Raw genomic sequence first — 22,549 nt, 5'->3', positions numbered from 1 at the left:
CACTGCAAAATCTTCACAGAACATTTTTATCAGAAAACCCTTAACAAAATATCTCACACTCCCTTTTTTGTTACCTTTGACCTTTTTGGGTTGTTAATCCAACGATCTCTGAACGAGACACACGCTTTGTGGCCGTGAAGCTCACTCAGCTGAAACTTATTGAGACTGCCAGTCTTGAACACTTGGTAGAGGAGGTGTGCTGCAACTCAACCAACAAGAGTTGCATGTATGGAGAGTGTGTCCACTGCAAGGACAAGAGTGTCACTCACTCACTCACTCACACACACACTTTCACACACTAAGATTGTTACTGTTTGATTATGTTCAGTCAGTTCTCAAGTTTTCTGCATGCAACAGACACAAGGTGTCTTTTATAGTCCACCTCTCATGAGGCCTTTAAAAGTATATTTGACCAGATGAGGCATGGTTCTTCTGCCTGAGACCACAGGCCAGTTATGCATACTAAATGCACATGCAGACAGACAGACAGACAGACATCCCAAAAACACACGTTACATTGTGTTTTGATGAGCTATTCAGTTTTGATGTGTAACAGCAATGTTTTGATTTATAATGTTTTGATGTAGTTGTCATTGTTTTTCATTTGGGTTAATAACTCAATGTACATCTATTGTCCTTATGGTTACATAATGAAATAGAATGTTTATAGGAGATCATACAGTGAATTTGAGATTTAAAAAACAACTATTTATATGTTAAGCTGTATGTGTCCCTTCAACCCTGTTACCATCTTTAACCCAGTTAGCCTACTCTTAACCCCATCACACCTACTTTTTTATACATTATTTTTCAAGAGTTTATGAAAAAGTTATTAAATGTTTGTTGATTTCTGTCTGAAATGTTTAGAGCTATCAGAAAATTATTGATATTGGTTAAAATTCTTTAGTAAAACCACATTTTTTATGTCACAAAAATGGCCATTTCCGGCTTTAGGCTTTATGTCATTTTTGTATCTGAAATTATTGAATTAGTGTGAGGGACATCTGATTAATATGAAAATGTTGACTTCATTAGAAAAAGATTTCATAATCCTATTCAGACAGCTTCCATAGTGTACATAACAGGGTTGAAGAATAACAGTGCCCATATCATGAAATAATGACCAATAATGATAGGATTTGATGCCTGAGATGGGAAATATGTTTTTCTGGTGGTTAAATATGTCCTTAATGTTGTAGGGTGTTCATAAAAGTAATACATTTTGGTAAAAAAAAAAATGTGAAAATGTCAAAGTCCAATTTGTACCGTTCTCATGGAATCAATCAATCAATTTTATATATAAAGCCCAAAATCACAAATCACAATTTGCCTCACAGGGCTTTACAGCATACGACATCCCTCTGTCCTTATGACCCTCACAGCTGATCAGGAAAAACTCCCCAAAAAAAACCCTTTAACAGGGAAAAAAAACAGTAGAAACCTCAGGAAGAGCAACTGAGGAGGGATCCCTCTTCCAGGACGGACAGACGTGCAATAGATGTCGTACAGAACAGATCAACATAATAAATTAACAGTAATCCATATGACACAATGAGACAGAGAGAGAGAGACAGAGAGAGAGAGAGAGATGCAGGTAATGACAGTAGCTTACAACAACATTATTGAAAGTAATAATATTATAGTTATAGTTCTGGCTACTGTGGTACAATATGTTGAAAGTATGTATTAATATCTGGCAGTATACATGTGTGACAATAGTCATATGTGTATAATAACAGTAGAAGTATGACTAATGACTAATGATGGCAGCAGCAGCAGGAGGCATCTGGCAGGACCACGGCAGCAGCACAACCACACACGTCACGCTGTCCAGGCACCGCTGTGATATGAGTTAACCTGAGAGACAGTGGAGCACAAAGGCTCCGGAGAAGAAGCCGAGTTAGTGACATCCAGAATGGCCGAGTTAGCAAGATGCAGTAATAGAATACGAGAGAGAGAGAGAGAGAGAGAGAGAGAAGGAGAAAAGGTGCCCGGTGTATTATAGGGGGTCCTCCGGCAGACTAGGCCTAAGTCAGCCTAACTAGGGGCTGGTACAGGGCAAGCCTGAGCCAGCCCTAACTATAAGCTTTATCAAAGAGGAAAGTCTTAAGTCTAGTCTTAAATGTGGAGACGGTGTCTGCCTCCCGGACCGTAACAGGAAGATGATTCCACAGGAGAGGAGCCTGATAGCTGAAGGCTCTGGCTCCTGATCTACTTTTGGAGACTTTAGGGACCACGAGTAACCCTGCGTTCTCAGAGCGCAGTGTTCTGGTGGGATAATATGGCACTATGAGCTCTCTAAGATATGACGGAGCTTGACCATTTAGAGCTTTATAAGTTAACAGTAGGATTTTAAATTCAATTCTGGATTTTACAGGGAGCCAGTGCAGAGAAGCTAAAACAGGAGAAATATGATCTCGTTTCTTAGTTCCTGTTAGTACACGTGCTGCTGCATTCTGAATTAGCTGGAGAGTTTTTAAGGACTTACTAGAGCTACCTGATAATAGAGAGTTACAGTAATCCAGCCTTGAGGTAACAAAAGCGTGGACCAATTTTTCTGCATCTTTTCGGGTCAGGATAGGCCTAATTTTCACAATATTACGCAGATGAAAAAATGCAGTCTGTGAGGTTTGTTTTAAATGAGAATTAAAAGACAAATCTTGATCAAATATTACTCCGAGGTTTCTTACGGTAGTGCTAGAGGCCAGAGCAATGCCATCTAGAGAAACTATGTCATCAGATAAAGAGTCTCTGAGTTGTTTGGGGCCAAGAACAATAACTTCAGTTTTGTCTGAATTTAACATCAGGAAATTGGTGCTCATCCAAGTTTTTATGTCTTTAAGGCAGTTATGGAGTTTAGTTAATTGATTACTTTCTTCTGGCTTCATCAATAAATACAACTGTGTATCATCCGCATAACAATGGAAATTTATAGAGTGATTTCTAATGATGTTACCTAAAGGAAGCATATATAGAGTAAATAGGATTGGTCCGAGCACAGAACCTTGCGGAACTCCAAATAACTAATATATACATACATATACATATACACATATATATATACACTGCCTGGCCAAAAAAAAAGTCGCCACCTGGATTTAACTAAGCAAATAGGTACGAGCCTCCTATTGGATAATTACTGCATGGGCGATTATCTTTCAGCTGGCAACAAGTTATTTAACCCCAACTGGTGCAATGAGTTGCTTCTCATTTCCTAAACAACCATGTCGAAAGACACATCCCGTGGTCGTGGAAAAGATGTTAGTCTGTTTGAGAAGGGTCAAATCATTGGCATGCATCAAGCAGAGAAAACATTAAGGAGATTGCAGAAACTACTAAAATTGGGTTAAGAACTGTCCAACGCATTATTAAAAACTGGAAGGATAGTGGGGACCCATCGTCTTCGAGGAAGAAATGTGGCCGGAAAAAAATCCTCAATGATCGTGATCGGCGATCACTTAAACGTTTGGTGAGATCAAATCGAAGAAAAACAACAGTAGAACTCAGGGCTATGTTTAATAGTGAAAGTAAGAACATTTCCACACGCACAATGCGAAGGGAACTCAAGGGATTGGGACTGAACAGCTGTGTAGCCTTAAGAAAACCACTAATCAGTCAGGCTAACCGGAAAAAAAGGCTTCAGTTTGCTAGGGAGCATAAAGATTGGACTCTGGAGCAATGGAAGAAGGTCATGTGGTCTGATGAGTCCAGATTTACCCTGTTCCAGAGTGATGGGCGCATCAGGGTAAGAAGAGAGGCAGATGAAGTGATGCACCCATCATGCCTAGTGCCTACTGTACAAGCCTGTGGGGGCAGTGTTATGATCTGGGGTTGCTGCAGTTGGTCAGGTCTAGGTTCAGCAACAGTATGTGCTCAAAGAATGAGGTCAGCTGACTACCTGAATATACTGAATGACCAGGTTATTCCATCAATGGATTTTTTCTTCCCTGATGGCACGGGCATATTCCAAGATGACAATGCCAGGATTCATCGGGCTCAAATTGTGAAAGACTGGTTCAGGGAGCATGAGACATCATTTTCACACATGGATTGGCCACCACAGAGTCCAGACCTTAACCCCATTGAGAATCTTTGGGGATGCAACACTGGATGGAAATAAATCTTGTGACATTGCAGAAGCTTATCGAAACAATGCCACAGCGAATGCGTGCCGTAATCAAAGCTAAAGGCGGTCCAACGAAATATTAGAGTGTATGACCTTTTTTTTTGGTGGTGACTTTTTTTTTGGCCAGGCAGTGTGTATATATATATATATATATATATATATATATATATATATATATATATATATATATATATTCAGAATACTTTATTAGTCCCAAAAGGGCAATTCATTTCTACAGTCGGCCAGCATCCACAATCAAGCATCATCACATCAGCAACAACCACATCCAGTGACAGCACAGCAGAGCGGGATGCAAAATAATTCACAGTTCACAATAATTAATGAATACATATATATATATATATATATATATATATATATATATATATATGTATGTATATCTATCTATCTATCTATTTATCTATCTATCTAAGCCCTTCCCCCTTAAATAAATAACGATCAGTCCCTTCAACATTTTAACTGATATGATGGTTCAAGCAGGATACAAGTATTTATATAATATTATTGACATTATCATAATAATATTGGGATATTATTTCCTGTCAGGTTTATCTGTCCATTTTCCCCCGATGCTTTTATTGTGAAGAGTTCCGGTTCGCCGCTGTGTCTGTTACCGGTTGGTCCGACATTAATCCGCCGATAGCTTCCTTCCTCCCGGTTTCACGGAGACTTTCGGTCGGTACCGACATGATGAAGCTCGACGTGCTGCGGCTGTTTGTAGAGCAGCGACTCTCCGCCGTTACCGACGACATCTTCCGCCGTTTGGCCCGAACCATCACCGAATATGACCGAGAGGTGTCCCGGTTAAAGCAAGAGATCGACCGACAGCGGAGACTCCTGGAGGACAGAGCCCTGGACAGACCGAGGGACACAACGGAGGAGAGCGCCCAGGGTTAGTGGACAAAAGACTCAGTTTGTTGGTTTGATAAAACAAAATGTCCGCCGAGTGTGATGTAGCTCTTTTTTTCCCGCCAGATGTCGCTATTGTCATGAAGAAAAGTAAAAGCAGAGAGTGTCAGTAGACACCGTTCACTCAGAGGGACAGAGACAGTGTCAGTATTATTGGACACCGTTCACACAGAGGGACAGAGACAGTGTCAGTATTATTGGACACTGTTCACACAGAGGGACAGAGACAGTGTCAGTATTATTGGACACTGTTCACACAGAGGGACAGAGACAGTGTCAGTATTATTGGACACCGTTCACACAGAGGGACAGAGACAGTGTCAGTATTATTGGACACCGTTCACACAGAGGGACAGACACAGTGTCAATACTATTAGACACCGTTCACACAGAGGGACAGACACAGTGTCAATACTATTGGACACTGTTCACACAGAGGGACAGAGACAGTGTCAATACTATTAGACACCGTTCACACAGAGGGACAGAGACAGTGTCAGTATTATTGGACACCATTCACACAGAGGGACAGACACAGTGTCAATACTATTGGACACTGTTCACACAGAGGGACAGAGACAGTGTCAATACTATTAGACACCGTTCACACAGAGGGCCAGAGACAGTGTCAATACTATTAGACACCGTTCACACAGAGGGACAGAGACAGTGTCAGTATTATTGGACACCATTCACACAGAGGGACAGACACAGTGTCAATACTATTGGACACTGTTCACACAGAGGGACAGAGACAGTGTCAATACTATTAGACACCGTTCACACAGAGGGCCAGAGACAGTGTCAGTTTTATTAGACACCGTTCACACAGAGGGACAGAGACTGTGTCAATACTATTAGACACCATTCACACAGAGGGACAGAGACAGTGTCAGTATCATTGGACACTATTCACACAGAAGGACAGAGACAGTGTCAGTATTATTAGACACTGTTCACACAGAGGGACAGAGACTGTGTCAGTATCATTGGACACTATTCACACAGAAGGACAGAGACAGTGTCAGTATTATTAGACACCGTTCACACAGAGGGACAGAGACAGTGTCAGTATTATTGGACACCATTCACACAGAGGGACAGAGACTGTGTCAATACTATTAGACACCGTTCACACAGAGGGACAGAGACAGTGTCAGTATCATTGGACACTATTCACACAGAAGGACAGAGACAGTGTCAGTATTATTAGACACCATTCACACAGAGGGACAGAGACAGTGTCAGTTTTATTGGACACTGTTCACACAGAAGGACAGAGACAGTGTCAGTAGACACTGTTCACACAGAGGGACAGAGACAGTGTCAGTATTATTGGACACTGTTCACACAGAGGGACAGAGACAGTGTCAGTTTTATTGGACACTGTTCACACAGAGGGACAGAGACAGTGTCAGTAGACACTGTTCACACAGAGGGACAGAGACAGTGTCAGTATTATTAGACACCATTCACTCAGAGGGACAGAGACAGTGTCAGTATTATTGGACACCGTTCACACAGAGGGACAGAGACAGTGTCAGTATTATTAGACACCATTCACACCGAAGGACAGAGACTGTCAGTATTATTAGACACCATTCACACAGAGGGACAGAGACAGTGTCAGTATTATTAGACACCATTCACTCAGAGGGACAGAGACAGTGTCAGTATTATTGGACACCATTCACACAGAGGGACAGAGACAGTACACAGCATCAGTACTATTTGACACTGCTCACACCTGATGTCTTTATTTTGTCTCTAAGGTGTTCTGCAGGTGAGGGGGCATAGCCTTGGTGTGCACATTAAACAGGAAGAGAGCGGAGCCTCAGGAGCAGAGGAGCTGGGTGCTAAGTTCACGCCGAGTCCTGACTGGCTGAGGGAGACACCTGAAACCGACCAGAGTCCTTCGTCCAATCAGATCCAGTCCTGCGGGAAGGAGGTGGGGCGTTTCACCGCAGAGGAGGAGCAGCAGGTGAGGGGGTGGAGCTTCAGTCTGCACATCAAACAGGAAGAGGGCGGATCTTCGGCACTAGAGGAGACAGATGCCAAGTTCGCACCGATTCCTGATTGGCTGACGGAGCGCAATGATGATAATGGAAGTCCTTGTTCCAATCGGAGGCAGCCCCCCAGAGAGGACAGCTGTCTGATGAGACCTGCACCTGAAGGGATTTGCACACCTGCAGACCACAACCAGAGCTCTGTTGTCCAATCAGAGTCCTCAACTGAGGACAGCGACAACACTCAGTCTGAACCAGCTCCCCAGGGGACTCGGGGGACTCGACCTCCTGTGGACCAGAGGCTTCTGGTCTGTGGCAGCTGTGGACGAGAGTTCAGCTCAAAGCGGACTCTGAGGAAACACATTAGACGAAACACGTCCCAGGACCAGGACAGGATGTCCTGCAGCCTGCGGAGACAGATGGCGCCCTTCCAGAGTCCTGCCAAGTCCTTCAGCTGCCGAGTCTGTGGCAGTTCCTTCTACACGCAGGGCATCCTGGTCCGCCATGCGGAGAACCACTGCAAGGAGCCCGAGAACCGGTGTGGGGCCTGCGGGGACAGTCTGGAGTCCACTGAGACCCTGAGAGACCACCTGAGGTCTCACAAAGAGGTGGGCAGCACCTGTGATGTGTGCGGTAGGAAGTGCAGCTCCATCAGGAGGATGGAGATACACAAACGGGTCCACACCGGTGAGAAGCCGTACCGCTGCGGATTCTGTGGACGGGACTTCAGCAGAAAGGAGAGTTTGGAGAGACACTTGAAGGTCCACAGCGGGGACAGACTTCACTACTGTGGACTCTGCAGGAGGACGTTCACCAGGAGAGAGTACCTGGTCCAACACCTGGAGACAGACCACATGGAGAGACCGGGTCCACCAGCAGGGACAGAGTGGACGGAGAGGACTGAGACGTTCGCTGTGATGACGTCCATCTGAAAATGAGACAATGATTCATGAATTAAAAATCACTTCCTTATATTTCATTATTTAATCAGTGACATCATCATTACATTATCATAATCCTGCAGCTGATTGGTTATTGATTGTGTCAGTTTACAATAAAGAGACGGACATTTAACTGTCTTCACCTGGACATTCTTTGGAACGGTTGGGTGGTCTTCGGCTGTTGTTGTTCCGTCATTAGCTCATCCTTTAGCCGTTATCAGGCCCGTCATTATCTCGTCCTTTAGCCGTCATCAGGCCCGTCGGTAGCTTGTCCTTCAGCTGTCATCAGGCCTGTCGGTAGCTTGTCCTTTAGCCGTCATCAGGCCCGTCGTTAGCTCGTCCTTTAGCTGTCAGCAGGCCCATCCTTAGCTTGTGCTTTAGCCATCATCAGGCCCGCCATTAGCTCGTCCTTTAGCCGTCATCAGGCCCATCCTTAGCTTGTGCTTTAGCCATCATCAGGCCCACCATTAGCTCGTCCTTTAGCCGTCATCAGGCCTGTCATTAGCTCGTCCTTTAGCCGTCATCAGGCCTGTCGGTAGCTTGTCCTTCAGCTGTCATCAGGCCTGTCATTAGCTCGTCCTTTAGCCGTCATCAGCCCCATCCTTAGCTTGTGCTTTAGCCATCATAAGGCCCACCATTAGCTCGTCCTTTAGCCGTCATCAGGCCTGTCATTAGCTCGTCCTTTAGCCGTCATCAGGCCTGTCGGTAGCTTGTCCTTCAGCTGTCATCAGGCCTGTCGGTAGCTTGTCCTTTAGCCGTCATCAGGCCTGTCGTTAGCTCGTCCTTTAGCCATCATCAGGCCCGTCATTAGCTCGTCCTTTAGCCGTCATCAGGCCTGTCGTTAGTTTGTCCTTTAGCTGTCATCAGGCCCGTCATTAGCTTGTCCTTTAGCCATCATCAAGTCCGTCATTAGCTCGTCCTTTAGCCGTCATCAGGCCTATCGTTAGTTTGTCCTTTAGCTGTCATCAGGCCCATCATTAGCTTGTCCTTTAGCCGTCATCAGGCCTATCGTTAGTTTGTCCTTTAGCTGTCATCAGGCCCGTCGATAGTTTGTCCTTTAGCTGTCATCAGGCCCGTCATTAGCTCGTCCTTTAGCCGTCATCAGGTCCATCGTTAGCTTGTCCTATAGCCGTCATCAGGCCCGTCATTAGCTTGTCCTTTAGCCATCATCAGGTCCGTCATTAGCTCGTCCTTTAGCTGTCATCAGGTCCGTCATTAGCTCGTCCTTTAGCTGTCATCAGGCCTGTCGTTAGTTTGTCCTTTAGCTGTCATCAGGCCCGTCATTAGCTTGTCCTTTAGCCATCATCAAGTCCGTCATTAGCTCGTCCTTTAGCCGTCATCAGGCCTATCGTTAGTTTGTCCTTTAGCTGTCATCAGGCCCATCATTAGCTTGTCCTTTAGCCGTCATCAGGCCTATCGTTAGTTTGTCCTTTAGCTGTCATCAGGCCCGTCGATAGTTTGTCCTTTAGCTGTCATCAGGCCCGTCATTAGCTCGTCCTTTAGCCGTCATCAGGTCCATCGTTAGCTTGTCCTATAGCCGTCATCAGGCCCGTCATTAGCTTGTCCTTTAGCCATCATCAGGTCCGTCATTAGCTCGTCCTTTAGCTGTCATCAGGTCCGTCATTAGCTCGTCCTTTAGCTGTCATCAGGTCCGTCATTAGCTCGTCCTTTAGCTGTCATCAGGCCCGTCATTAGCTTGTCCTATAGCCGTCATCTGGCCTGTCGTTAGTTTGTCCTTTAGCCGTCATCAGGCCCGTCGTTAGCTCGTCCTTTAGCCGTCATCTGGCCCGTTGTTAGTTCGTCCTTTAGCTGTCATCTTGCCTGTCATTAGTTTGTCCTTTAGCTGTCATCTGGCCTGTCATTAGTTCGTCCTTTAGCTGTCATCTGGCCTGTCGTTAGTTTGTCCTTTAGCTGTCATCAGGCCTGTCATTAGTTTGTCCTTTAGCTGTCATCAGGCCTGTCATTAGTTCGTCCTTTAGCTGTCATCTGGCCTGTCGTTAGCTCGTCCTTTAGCTGTCATCAGGCCTGTCGTTAGTTTGTCCTTTAGCTGTCATCTGGCCTGTCATTAGTTTGTCCTTTAGCCGTCATCTGGCCTGTCGTTAGTTTGTTCTTTAGCCGTCATCTGGCCTGTCGTTAGTTTGTCCTTTAGCCGTCATCAGGCCTGTCGTTAGTTTGTCCTTTAGCCGTCATCTGGCCTGTTGTTAGTTTGTTCTTTAGCTGTCATCAGGCCTGTCGTTAGTTTGTCCTTTAGCCGTCATCTGGCCTGTTGTTAGTTTGTTCTTTAGCCGTCATCTGGCCTGTCGTTAGTTTGTTCTTTAGCCGTCATCTGGCCTGTCGTTAGTTTGTCCTTTAGCTGTCATCAGGCCTGTCGTTAGCTCGTCCTTTAGCTGTCATCAGGCCTGTCGTTAGTTTGTCCTTTAGCTGTCATCAGGCCTGTCGTTAGCTCGTCCTTTAGCTGTCATCAGGCCTGTCGTTAGCTCGTCCTTTAGCTGTCATCAGGCCTGTCGTTAGTTTGTCCTTTAGCTGTCATCAGGCCTGTCGTTAGCTCGTCCTTTAGCTGTCATCAGGCCTGTCGTTAGCTCGTCCTTTAGCTGTCATCAGGCCTGTCGTTAGTTTGTCCTTTAGCCGTCATCAGGCCTGTCGTTAGCTCGTCCTTTAGCTGTCATCAGGCCTGTCGTTAGTTTGTCCTTTAGCTGTCATCTGGCCTGTCATTAGTTTGTCCTTTAGCTGTCATCTGGCCTGTCATTAGTTTGTCCTTTAGCCGTCATCTGGCCTGTCATTAGTTTGTCCTTTAGCCGTCATCTGGCCTGTCATTAGTTTGTCCTTTAGCTGTCATCTGGCCTGTCGTTAGTTTGTTCTTTAGCCGTCATCTGGCCTGTCGTTAGTTTGTCCTTTAGCCGTCATCAGGCCTGTCGTTAGTTTGTCCTTTAGCCGTCATCTGGCCTGTTGTTAGTTTGTTCTTTAGCTGTCATCAGGCCTGTCGTTAGTTTGTCCTTTAGCCGTCATCTGGCCTGTTGTTAGTTTGTTCTTTAGCCGTCATCTGGCCTGTCGTTAGTTTGTTCTTTAGCCGTCATCTGGCCTGTCGTTAGTTTGTCCTTTAGCTGTCATCAGGCCTGTCGTTAGCTCGTCCTTTAGCTGTCATCAGGCCTGTCGTTAGTTTGTCCTTTAGCTGTCATCAGGCCTGTCGTTAGCTCGTCCTTTAGCCGTCATCTGGCCTGTCGTTAGTTTGTCCTTTAGCTGTCATCAGGCCTGTCGTTAGCTCGTCCTTTAGCCGTCATCAGGCCTGTCGTTAGCTCGTCCTTTAGCCGTCATCTGGCCCGTTGTTAGCTTGTCCTTTAGCCGTCATCTGGCCTGTCATTAGTTTGTCCTTTAGCCGTCATCAGGCCTGTCGTTAGCTCGTCCTTTAGCCGTCATCTGGCCCGTTGTTAGTTCGTCCTTTAGCTGTCATCTGGCCTGTCGTTAGCTCGTCCTTTAGCTGTCATCAGGCCTGTCGTTAGCTCGTCCTTTAGCTGTCATCTGGCCTGTCGTTAGTTTGTCCTTTAGCTGTCATCAGGCCTGTCATTAGTTTGTCCTTTAGCTGTCATCAGGCCTGTCATTAGTTCGTCCTTTAGCTGTCATCTGGCCTGTCGTTAGCTCGTCCTTTAGCTGTCATCAGGCCTGTCGTTAGTTTGTCCTTTAGCCGTCATCTGGCCTGTCATTAGTTTGTCCTTTAGCCATCATCTGGCCTGTCGTTAGTTTGTCCTTTAGCTGTCATCTGGCCTGTCATTAGTTTGTCCTTTAGCCGTCATCTGGCCTGTCATTAGTTTGTCCTTTAGCCGTCATCTGGCCTGTCGTTAGTTTGTTCTTTAGCCGTCATCTGGCCTGTCGTTAGTTTGTCCTTTAGCTGTCATCAGGCCTGTCGTTAGCTCGTCCTTTAGCTGTCATCAGGCCTGTCGTTAGCTCGTCCTTTAGCTGTCATCAGGCCTGTCGTTAGTTTGTCCTTTAGCCGTCATCAGGCCTGTCGTTAGCTCGTCCTTTAGCTGTCATCAGGCCTGTCGTTAGTTTGTCCTTTAGCCATCATCAGGCCAGTCGTTACATGATAAAGTAAAATTGATCAACAACCTGCAGAGATTCAGTTTGCGTGTTGACGTTCTCTGCAGAACATTCTGTTGTGTCACTTCCTTCCCTCAAGAGGCTCTGCCTTTTGCCAGGCCGCCATTGTAAATAAGAAACTGTTCTTAATGACTTGCCTGGCTAAATAAAGGTTAAAAAAAAAATCGCAGAGCGTCCTGTGCTCAGCTGGAGTCGCTGCTTTCGAGGACAGCATTTGCCGTCAGACAAAAGAAACACTGAAGAACAAACGAGTGTTTTCAGTATGAGGACAGAGAGAGTGGGAGGAAGAGTGTGTGTGGTGGTCGTTTCCAGGAAGAGGTACAGTGTGTGTGTGTGTGTGTGTGTGTGTTACTAAGAGACTTCCTGGTCCACCGGGTGTATCCTGTTTAAACACACACACACTCAGTGGGTTGTGTGTGTGTGTGTGTGTGTGTGTGTGTGTGTGTGTGTGTGTTGTTCATTATTAACTTAATGAACAACACACACACACACACACACACACACACACACACTGATTGTGACATCACAACCAAATATTTTTTTAAAAACCTTTTTCTCTTTTTAAAGTTTTGGACATGTTTTCTTTAAAAATTGACTTTTTTCAGATTTTATCTTTTTCTTGGTTTAGGACAGTTTCATTTTTTATATTTTTAAAAAAAAAGTGATTTTTTTTTTTGCCTTTTGAAATTTTTGGGCATCTTTAAAAAAGATTGTTCTTTCTCTTAAAACTTTTGCCCTTTTTGCTTTAATTTCTGGGAATGTTTTTTTGACATAAATGTGACGATTTCATTTTAATTTTGCTATTTTTTTCATTTTAAAGTTCTGGCCGTGTTTTATTTTTAAAAGTGATTCTTTTTTCTTTTTTTCTTTGTTTAAAAAAATGTGCCTTTATAAAATTTTTGGGCATGTTTGTTTTTCTTTAAAAACTTGCCCAGCATGCCAGAAAAATTACTGTAACCACACAGAAATTAGCCTTTGATTTTCAAATCGAAATTTGTTTTGGGGTGGGTCATATTAAAAAAACGTGACTTTTTAAAAATAATTGTTTGCCTTTTAAGAAAATGTTGGGCATTTATTCTTTAAAAAAAGACTTCTTTTTTTCTCTAATTTTTTTTGGGGATGTTTAAAGTAAACTTGCCCTCAGAAGACGAGGTGAGTTTGGAAGACATGTTTTGTTTAAAAATAATCTGATGATTTGTTTTCTGTCAAATGTTTTGATTAAACCAGCTGCTGTGACAAATACGCAGCAGACTCTAAATCACAGTAACTGACAGCTCGTCTCTGTAATTCAATCTTCCCTCCGCACACAGGGGGACAGAGGAGACGTGCACGCGCACATGCACCGTCAGCGTTATCGTGACTGCCCTCGTGCCCTCTACTACACCCCCCCGCCCCCGCCTCCTCCTCCTTCTCAGTGCGTGCATGTGTGCGCGTGTCCGCCGGTGGCAGCTATCGGTGTGTGTGGACGGAGCGGAGCTGCAGAGCTGGAGCAGTGAACAGGAGGGGACACACATAGGGACAGAACCAGGGACACACAGAGGGACAGAACCAGGGACACACAGAGGGACAGAACCAGGGACACACAGAGGGACAGACAGGGACACACAGAGGGACAGACAGCAGCGTTGTGGCGGTGAAACGTGAACATATATCGGTGTGTTCGGTCTTTGTCCGGTCGGTTGCTGTGGAAATATTTTCTTCTTCTTCATCTTCTTCATCTTCATGGAGCGGCCGGAAGCAGTTGAGTGAAGATCTGAACAGGTAAACTCACCTCCCTCGCACACGCACGCGCACGCGCGCGCGCGGTACTTTTACTGCAGTCCAAAAGCCGAGTCTGCGTGATAGGGGAGAACGGGGTCAGTTGACACCTAACATCAATGTTGGTTTTTCTTCGCCTTAAAACACCTGAAGGTGTCAGTGACGTATCAAAAGCAAAAACTGGTCTGTGGCGTAAAGGTGTTACAGGAAGTTCCTGAAAAAGTTTTTTTTTTTCCAGACCTAGAATCAACTTTGTCAAAACTTTCAGAATAAAATACGTTCATAACGTACATGCTATTTAAACCCAAGCTGGTTCAGATGACCAGTTTCTTCTTTTAAAAACTTTTAGCAGTTTTTTCCCTTTAAAATTTTTGGGTGATTTTTTTTGTCTTTCTTTTTTTTTTGCCTTTTTTGAGGCCATTTTTTAAAGAAAACCAACCTTCTCATCCAGGGTGGGTTTGGAGGGCATGCTTAAATGTTTTTGCCTTTATTTTTGCCAAATAAAAAATGTCCCTTTTCTTCAAAAAAAGTTTGACAATTGATTTTTAAAAATGTTGGTGATTTTTTTTTTCTTTAAAAAAAAAAAATTGTGCCTTTTTTCAAATTTTGAGGGATTTTTGAAGAAAACATGAGAGGGCTTGTTTATTTGTAAATATTGTGACGATTTGTTTTTCTGCAAAAAACTCTTTTATTTAAAAAAAAGAATTTTTTTTCTTTTAATGTTTTTTTTCTCCCAGTTTTTTTTTGTTGTTGTTTTGACAAAAATGCCTTCCAAACCCAAAGTTGGTTCTAGTTTGTTTTCTTGAATAAATCTTGCCAATTTTTCTTTCTTTGAATTTTTTTGCCTTTATTTCTAATTTCTGGGGATTGTTTTAAGAAAAATTGAGAAGGTTTATTTTGTTTGTTTGTTTGTTTTTTTCTTAAGTTTTTGGGGGGTTGTTTTTTTTTAATTTCCAGGATTTTTTAAGAAAACAGACCCAAAGTGGGTTTGAGTTTTTGTGTGATTTTCTCAAAGAAAAGTTTGTAAGATATCCGATGAATTTGCGCCCCACAAATGGTGTAACAGCTGTCACGGACAGTTCAGGTTAGAATTCAGTATTTATGCAACGGTGCTAATTCTAGTGTCCAACGTGACAACATGAATGTCTCTATCTAGAGTCAGTGTTTGGTTTGTCCGTTCTGGGCTACTGTAGAAACATGGCGGTGCAACATGGTGATCTCTGTAGACGAGGACCTGCTCCCTGTGGAGATATAAACAGCTCAGTCTGAGGGAACAGGAACACGGCTGATGTCGTATTTTCAGGTTTTTTGGTGTCGTATTTCTTCTTCACTGCTGCTGTTTCACAACAACACTTATATAAGCCTGGAGAACAATGGCTCACACACACACACAGTGTTTCCTGCAGGAAGTTGTAATGACGTGTAGACATCATGAAATAGACTCGGTGAGTTCGGAGGTTTAACAGCAGGAAAGATGTTTACAGGAAGTGATGTCATCATATCATGTCAGTTTTTATCCTCTGAAAAACAATCTGATGAAGTGTTTCTGATAATGACCTCAAACACCACTGTGTGTGTGTGTGTGTGTGTGTGTGTGCGTGCGTGTGTGCGTGCATGCGTGTGTGTGCGTGTCACTGTGACATCATCACGGAGGTCAAACAGAGGTCAGACTGACATCACAGCTCAGTCAATCAATACATTCATCAGTTCATTTATTGATTATTGTTATTATGCTCCTCCCCCTCGTCCCTTAATGGTGGGCAGGTAGCCTACATGATCAGGGATGACCATCACCTCCAGTCATCAGGTTGAAGCCCGTCCAGCTGACTGACTGGTCTCAGGTTCTTCTCTCTGGTTGCAGTATCAGCACCTGCACCTTTACTTCATGCAGTGTTGCCAAGTCCGCTCATTATAAGCGACTTTGGGCTTGTTTTTCTGTAAAGTCACTTACAAATATTGGTAGTCGCGGGTCACAGTTTTTCTGGGCTTGTTTCTAAAGCGTAGTTGCTTATTTGGGCTTGTTCCCAGCTCCATAATAAGTTGTCAAGCAGATATTTTCGATATGTTATTTAAACGTAGGATAGTTTGTCTTGCCTGTTCCCTCTGTCCCTCCCCTTTCTCCATACACACAGGAGACAGCAGAGTTTTTTCCCACCCGCATCCTGCTTCTAATTGACTCTGACCCTGATGGCAACGAGTACCAGCCAATCAGAGGCAGAGCAGGGCAATGTGTTTTTTTTTCTGGTTAGGAAAACGTCCCAAGATGAGTGCATAAAAAGCAATAATAAATAAAGAATTTGTGAATTCAGGGTGATATTTATTTGTGTGTGCAAATCTTAATTATCAGAGGTTTACTGTGTATATAATGTACTTGGTACATCATCTATATTTGATATCCCATCTGTTTTCTAATGTTAATAATGTTAAAAGGTGGTTTAACTCCCTCTTGTGGTCATTGTCCTGAAGCTCAGGGGGGAGAAAAATAAATAAACTGTGTACCGTGGGTACAGTTTTGCAAAACTGCGCACAGTTTACTTATCTGACCACATGGATGTAAATTGACAATATGTACCCACAGTTTAAAATCCGTCCCCACGGACTGTAAAACCGTGCACACAGTTTATTTAATTTTCTCTCACCGGAACCTCGGGGGGCTCCGTAGAAAAAGTCGCTTGTTTTGGGCTTGTTTTCACAGGTCTGGTTGCTTATTTGTCTCGCGAGATCTGGCAACACTGACTTCATGGTGGCGCGGCCCGTTGGTAACACTGGCGGGGTTGAATCTACGCCTCTCTACTTTGTTTTGGCAGCAGGTGGTGGGGGTGGGACAGGAAGTGGGTTGATTGTGTGTGACTCTGTGAGATGTTCCCCCACCACTGACGCGACGATCAATACTGTCCCCACATTAAAGTTGTGAACATATCCAGATTTCTGGAATCTGACCCTCAGGAATGTCTTTAGTGAAAACTGGTCCGTGATTCTGTCTCTGAGCTGAAACATCAGGACAGAGGGTGATGGACTTTACTGTCCCCACAGACACACAGGGACTCACTGAGTTCCCAGAATTCCCAGCAACGTTTTATTTTGAAGGTTTGACCTTAGTTAATGTCGTTGTTCTGTTTCTCCCCGCAGCTCGTCTGACAGGCTCGTCATCATGTTGTCCGGGTGGCCCTGCCCCTTGACCCTCTTCCTCTTCCTCCTCGTCCAATCGGCTGCGTCCTCTCTGTCCGCTGACAACACCACGGATGACCTTCAGGAGGTGACCCTGGCGGCCATCTTGCCTCTGACTAACACAGATTACGCATGGGCGTGGCCTCGCGTGGCGCCAGCGCTCCTCCAGGCGGTGCGGCGTGTTAACTCAGACCCCCGCCTGCTGCTGGGCCTGAAGCTGCAGCTGGTTCACGGCAACTCCGAGAACCGCGAGGGTTTCTGCTCAGACTACATTGCACCACTGGTCGCCGTCGACCTCAAGCTATTCAACGACCCCTGGGCCTTCATCGGCCCTGGCTGTGACTACTCGTCGTCTCCCGTCGCACGCTTCACCACCCATTGGGACGTTCCCATGGTGACGGCCGGCGCTCGCGCTATTGGTTTCAAGTCCTACACGGCGGTCACCAACACGGGCCCCACCCATCAGAAGCTGGGAGAGTTTGGTGCAAAGATCCAGGACACATTTGGCTGGCGGCAGCATACCATGCTCATCTTCAGCGACAAGAAGGACGCCAACGACGACCGGCCGTGCTACTTCGCTGTGGAGGGGCTTTTCACAGTGCTTGAGAAACACAACGTCACCATCCACGACCACATCATTGAACCCGACAATGTCAACTACAAGTTAGTAGTCCAGGAGATCCGCGACAATGGCCGAGGTCAGACACCATACAACTACCTGTCCCTCAGACACTTTTTCTTCTCTACTTCCTGTCCCTCGGACACTTCTTCTTCTCTACTTCCTGTGCTTCCTTGTCTCCTCCTCTTCCTCATCTTCCTCCTCATCTTCCTCCCTCTCTTCCCCCTCCTCTTCCTGCTCTTTCTCCTCTTCCTCGTGTTCCTTCCCTTCCTCCTTTTCCTCCTCCTCCTTGTCCCTCTCTTCCCCCTCCTCTTCCTCCTCCTCTTCCTCATCTTCCTCCCCCTCCTCCTCCCTCTCTTCCTCCTCCTCCTCCTCATCTTCCTCCTCCTCCTGTTGTTTTTCCTCATTAAATAATGGTTAATTATTATTTGATTTTTGTTTTGCTTTAGTAGTTTCTGAATGTCCTCACTGTTTGTGCGTGTGTGTACACACCAGTTAATGATCAGTGTGTGGTATTTAGAGCAGAGAAGAAGAAATTAACTGTTTCCTGTTTGTTCTCCTCGGAGACTCTTTACAGCTTTTCTCTCACACTCAGAGCTCCAGTGTCCAGAATAAACTGGTTTACTGACCGTTAGCACACAGCAGCTAATCAATTCAATTTTATTTATAAAGCCCAATATCACAAATCACAATTTGCCTCACAGGGCTTTACAGCATACGACATCCCTCTGTCCTTATGACCCTCACAGCTGATCAGGAAAAACTCCCCAAAAAACCCTTTAACAGGAAAAAAAACGGTAGAAACCTCAGGAAGAGCAACTGAGGAGGGATCCCTCTTCCAGGACGGACAGACGTGCAATAGATGTCGTACAGAACAGATCAACATGATAAATTAACAGTAATCCATATGACACAATGAGACAGAGAGAGAGAGAGAGAGAGAGAGAGAGAGAGAGAGAGAGAGAGAGAGAGAGAGATGCAGGTAATGACAGTAGCTTACAACAACATTAATGAAAGTAATAATATTATAGTTATAGTTCTGGCTACTGTGGTACAATATGTTGAAAGTATGTATTAATATCTGGCAGTATACATGTGTGACAATAGTCATATGTGTATAATAACAGTAGAAGTATGACTAATGACTAATGATGGCAGCAGCAGCAGGAGGCATCTGGCAGGACCACGGCAGCAGCACAACCACACACGTCACGCTGTCCAGGCACCGCTGCAATATGAGTTAATCTGAGAGACAGTGGAGCACAAAGGCTCCGGAGAAGAAGCCGAGTTAGTGACATCCAGAATGGCCGAGTTAGTGACATCCAGAATGGCCGAGTTAGCAAGATGCAGTAATAGGATACGAGAGAGAGAGAGAGAGAAGGTGCCCGGTGTATTATAGGGGGTCCTCCGGCAGACTAGGCCTAAGTCAGCCTAACTAGGGGCTGGTACAGGGCAAGCCTGAGCCAGCCCTAACTATAAGCTTTATCAAAGAGGAAAGTCTTAAGTCTAGTCTTAAATGTGGAGACGGTGTCTGCCTCCCGGACCGTAACAGGAAGATGATTCCACAGGAGAGGAGCCTGATAGCTGAAGGCTCTGGCTCCTGATCTGCTTTTGGAGACTTTAGGGACCACGAGCCAAACTGAACATTACCTACAATCTCTGCATGTCTAAGAGCTGCCTCTGCCTCCTGAACTGCCGATCTTGGGTTCCACTTCCTCCCCTTGGTTGGATTTGGAACCACACTCCTAACTACCACGTCCTTACTCCCAGATAACAAGAGCTCTGTCCTGACCTTGGTACATTTAAATTCTTCTGTTAAACTAGATACTGGCAGCTGAAGTATCCCTTTTCCATACAATGCAACACTACTTAGGCACCTAGGAGCGCCCAACCACTTCCTAATGTAGGAGCTAACCGACCTTTCAGTTCTCTCCACAACGGATATTGGAATTTCATAAACTGACAATGGCCACATTAACCTAGGATATAGCCCAAACTGCAAACACCACAACTTCAACTTTCCTGGAAGTTCTGATTTATCTATTCTATCCAATCCTTCAGCCACATCTTTCCTAAATTTCACCACCTGTTCCTTATCATTCAACTCTACATTGTAGCACCTACCTAAGCTCTTTACTGACTTTTCCCTAATTGTTGGGATGTCCTCATCATCTATGACAAACTTCCTATCACTTAACTTCCCTCTACATATCGAGATGCTTCTAGATTTACTAGGCTTGATTTTCATGCTGGCCCACTTGAGGTTCTTATTTACCTTCTCTAGTAGCCTCTTTGTACATGGCATTGTTGTGGTCACCAGTGTCATGTCATCCATGTAAGCCCTAACTGGTGGAAGATGCAACCCATTCTGCCGTCTCTCCCCACCTACCACCCACTTAGAAGCCCTGATGATTACTTCCATTGCCATAGTAAATGCTAATGGAGAAATTGTACACCCTGCCATGATGCCTATTTCTAGCCTCTGCCAACCTGTTGTGAAACCTGCTGTACTTAGACACAACCTAATATCCTGAAAATATGCTTTCACTAAGTTAACAACTACCTGTGGCACTCTGAAGTAGTCAAACGCGAAGTAGCTATTTCTACCTAGCTAGCTAATCTCTGCGCTACTACACTACAGAAAATCTTCCCCTCTACATTCAACAGAGAAATCATCCGGAACTGGCTAAGGTCCACAGACTCCTTCTCCTTAGGAATGAGGACACCCCCTGCCCTACGCCATGCTCTTGGTAGGGCTGCACAGTATATGCGGTAGACGGTAAAAATGATATAAATTTGGCCCACGGTAGAGATTTGCGCTCTACCGTCCTATCGTCGATGACGTCATCGCACATGCCTCAGTGTGAAAATGGCTGCGAGCACAGAGACAGCGGAGCAAGAGGAGCTGGTTCACATCCGTGATTTAGCGTAGCACGTGCAACATGCGTTGCTGGAGAACTTGTGAGTGAGTGAGTTAATGTCTTATGAACAGCCCCGGACTTCTCAGACTCTTTTAGCGACTTACCGCTCAGAGGGAACTCGTTCAGTGTCTCCTCTGGCAGCAGCACAGCGTCTCTCCTCTCTCGCCGTGCGCACACGGGAGTTGGTTTTCGGCAAGAGAGTTTGTCATAAACCTTTGGTAATGTAAACCTATGTGACGCTCCACAAAAAACTCCATATGTGAATGTGTGATAGTTGTGGTATCATAGCAGCCTGTCACAGGTTACAGCCTGATGATTAGAGGAGAAATGGCAGAGCATAAAGGTCCAGGTGGAAAAAACACAACTCAGTCATTTAGGATTTTGCTAAAAGAAGGAAATTACCTTTTGATATAGATCCCAGGGGACATTTTGCACCATAGAGTGCTGGGTTTTAATTTTGAGTTTTGAGATCTGCATTCTGCACAATAAATGCTCTAAAAAATACATTATATCTTTGCTTTTGTTGTTGTTGTTGTTTTTTTTTTTTTTTTATCAATTTAGCTTTGCTAAGGGACTACAAAACCCATTCAGAAACACTTCTATTATAACTTTTACACTTAAATTTATATCGCGATATATACCGTTACCGTGAAGGGATTCAATTTATACCGTGATATGAATTTTAGGTCATACCGCCCAGCCCTAGCTCTTGGTATAATTTGTTTCTCCCAAACTATTCTTAGCTGTTTCCAAAAAAATTTAAGGGTATCAGGCGCACTTTTATAAACCCGGTAGGGGACTCCATTAGGCCCTGGGGCCAAAGAAGCCTTTGCACGCCTGACCACCTCGTGAACTTCCTTCCACCTAGGTGGCCTGACATCCATCTCATGCTCTATCCCTCCTAATGGAGGGATATCTAGTGGAAAACCTACTATCCTATTCTTCTCTGAATCTGAATATGTATTTCTCAAATATTCTTCAACCTCTAACCTTTCTGCTTTGAGCTGCCCTCCCTTTTCCTGGCTGAACAATCCTTTAACAAACTTAAAAGGGTCCCTGAAAAAACCTGTCCTAGCATATTCCTTCTTCCTCCTCTTTTTCCTGAGATGCTCTGCCTTCTAAGAACTGCTAGCCTGCTTCTCAACTCCTCTTGCAACACCTTAATTCCCTCCCTTTCTTCTTCTGTAGCCTTTTTCCACTGCTTTCTTAACTGTCTTCTTGGATAGGTCCGTGCCCCTATCCTTCACTGAGTCACAGATCCAAGTCATAGTCGTGTCCGTTCCATTGTCTGTTACCGTGTAATCCACCTGTGAGTCATTTTCCAACCCAGCTCTCGCTCACTGACTATGTTGGCTGTAGCTAATTTTGGTTGTAGTAAGGCTGCTAGGCCTCACCACTGCTACCATGGGTTGCTAACCCATGGTAGCACCTTTGGGGTCTTTTCCCTCCTGTCAGCTGCCTTTCCAAGCAGTCACATGGTCTTTCCCTTGTTGTCAGCTGCCCTATTCACAGCAGTGGTGTAGTGCAGCATGTACGCTACGTGCTCCTCTCAGTACGCTTCAGTGTAGTGCAGCGTGTACGCTACGTGCTCCTCTCAGTACGCTTCAGTGTAGTGCAGTGTTTACACTACATACTGCTTGTGTGGTGCACTAATTTCAGCAGGGTAGTGTAGTCTCAAATCCATAGCTATGAGCAAGTTAGCTAGCTAGCGAGTGCTAACATTACCTGGCACTCGTAACTAACATTGGCTAGCAAGCTAATGCCAGCAAGCCAACAGGCTAACATTAGCTAGCAAGTACTGGCATCACTGTTGGCAGTACCAAATCATCACAGACCCAACAAACATTACTGATGGTTCGATACGTAGACGCTGTGTCATATGTTTGATCTGTTACAAGATTGCGGCTGTTAAGGGTGAACAGTGTCCGAAGCAGCAGTACACAGCAGGAGTTACAGGAAACAGCAGAGTGGCCATTTTAAAAGAAAGT

The 22,549-nt window shown here is 44.9% G+C and overlaps 2 protein-coding genes across 2 annotated transcripts in view; both read left to right on the top strand.

The window, feature by feature from the left end:
* Positions 1-4,768: 4,768 nt before the first annotated feature.
* Positions 4,769-8,136, top strand: LOC117264014 (uncharacterized). The gene is made up of 2 exons (XM_033637805.2): positions 4,769-5,039; positions 6,829-8,136. Exons 1-2 carry the CDS (start codon positions 4,835-4,837, stop codon positions 7,992-7,994), a joined length of 1,371 nt encoding a protein of 456 aa, XP_033493696.1. The 5' UTR covers positions 4,769-4,834; the 3' UTR covers positions 7,995-8,136.
* A 5,370-nt stretch (positions 8,137-13,506) lies between these two features.
* Positions 13,507-22,549, top strand: part of npr1a (natriuretic peptide receptor 1a) — a 45,247-nt gene continuing 36,204 nt past the window's right edge. The window contains exons 1-2 of the mRNA XM_078175772.1: positions 13,507-13,856; positions 16,983-17,719. Coding sequence (XP_078031898.1) covers positions 17,005-17,719 — 715 coding nt within the window. The 5' untranslated portion in view covers positions 13,507-13,856; positions 16,983-17,004. The remainder of the gene's footprint in view (positions 13,857-16,982; positions 17,720-22,549) is intronic.

Source organism: Epinephelus lanceolatus, chromosome 16 (assembly GCF_041903045.1).
Source record: "Epinephelus lanceolatus isolate andai-2023 chromosome 16, ASM4190304v1, whole genome shotgun sequence".
Taxonomy (NCBI): domain Eukaryota; kingdom Metazoa; phylum Chordata; class Actinopteri; order Perciformes; family Serranidae; genus Epinephelus; species Epinephelus lanceolatus.
The sequence above is the reverse complement of the archived record's forward strand: the minus strand, read 5'-3'. Positions and strand labels throughout refer to the sequence as shown.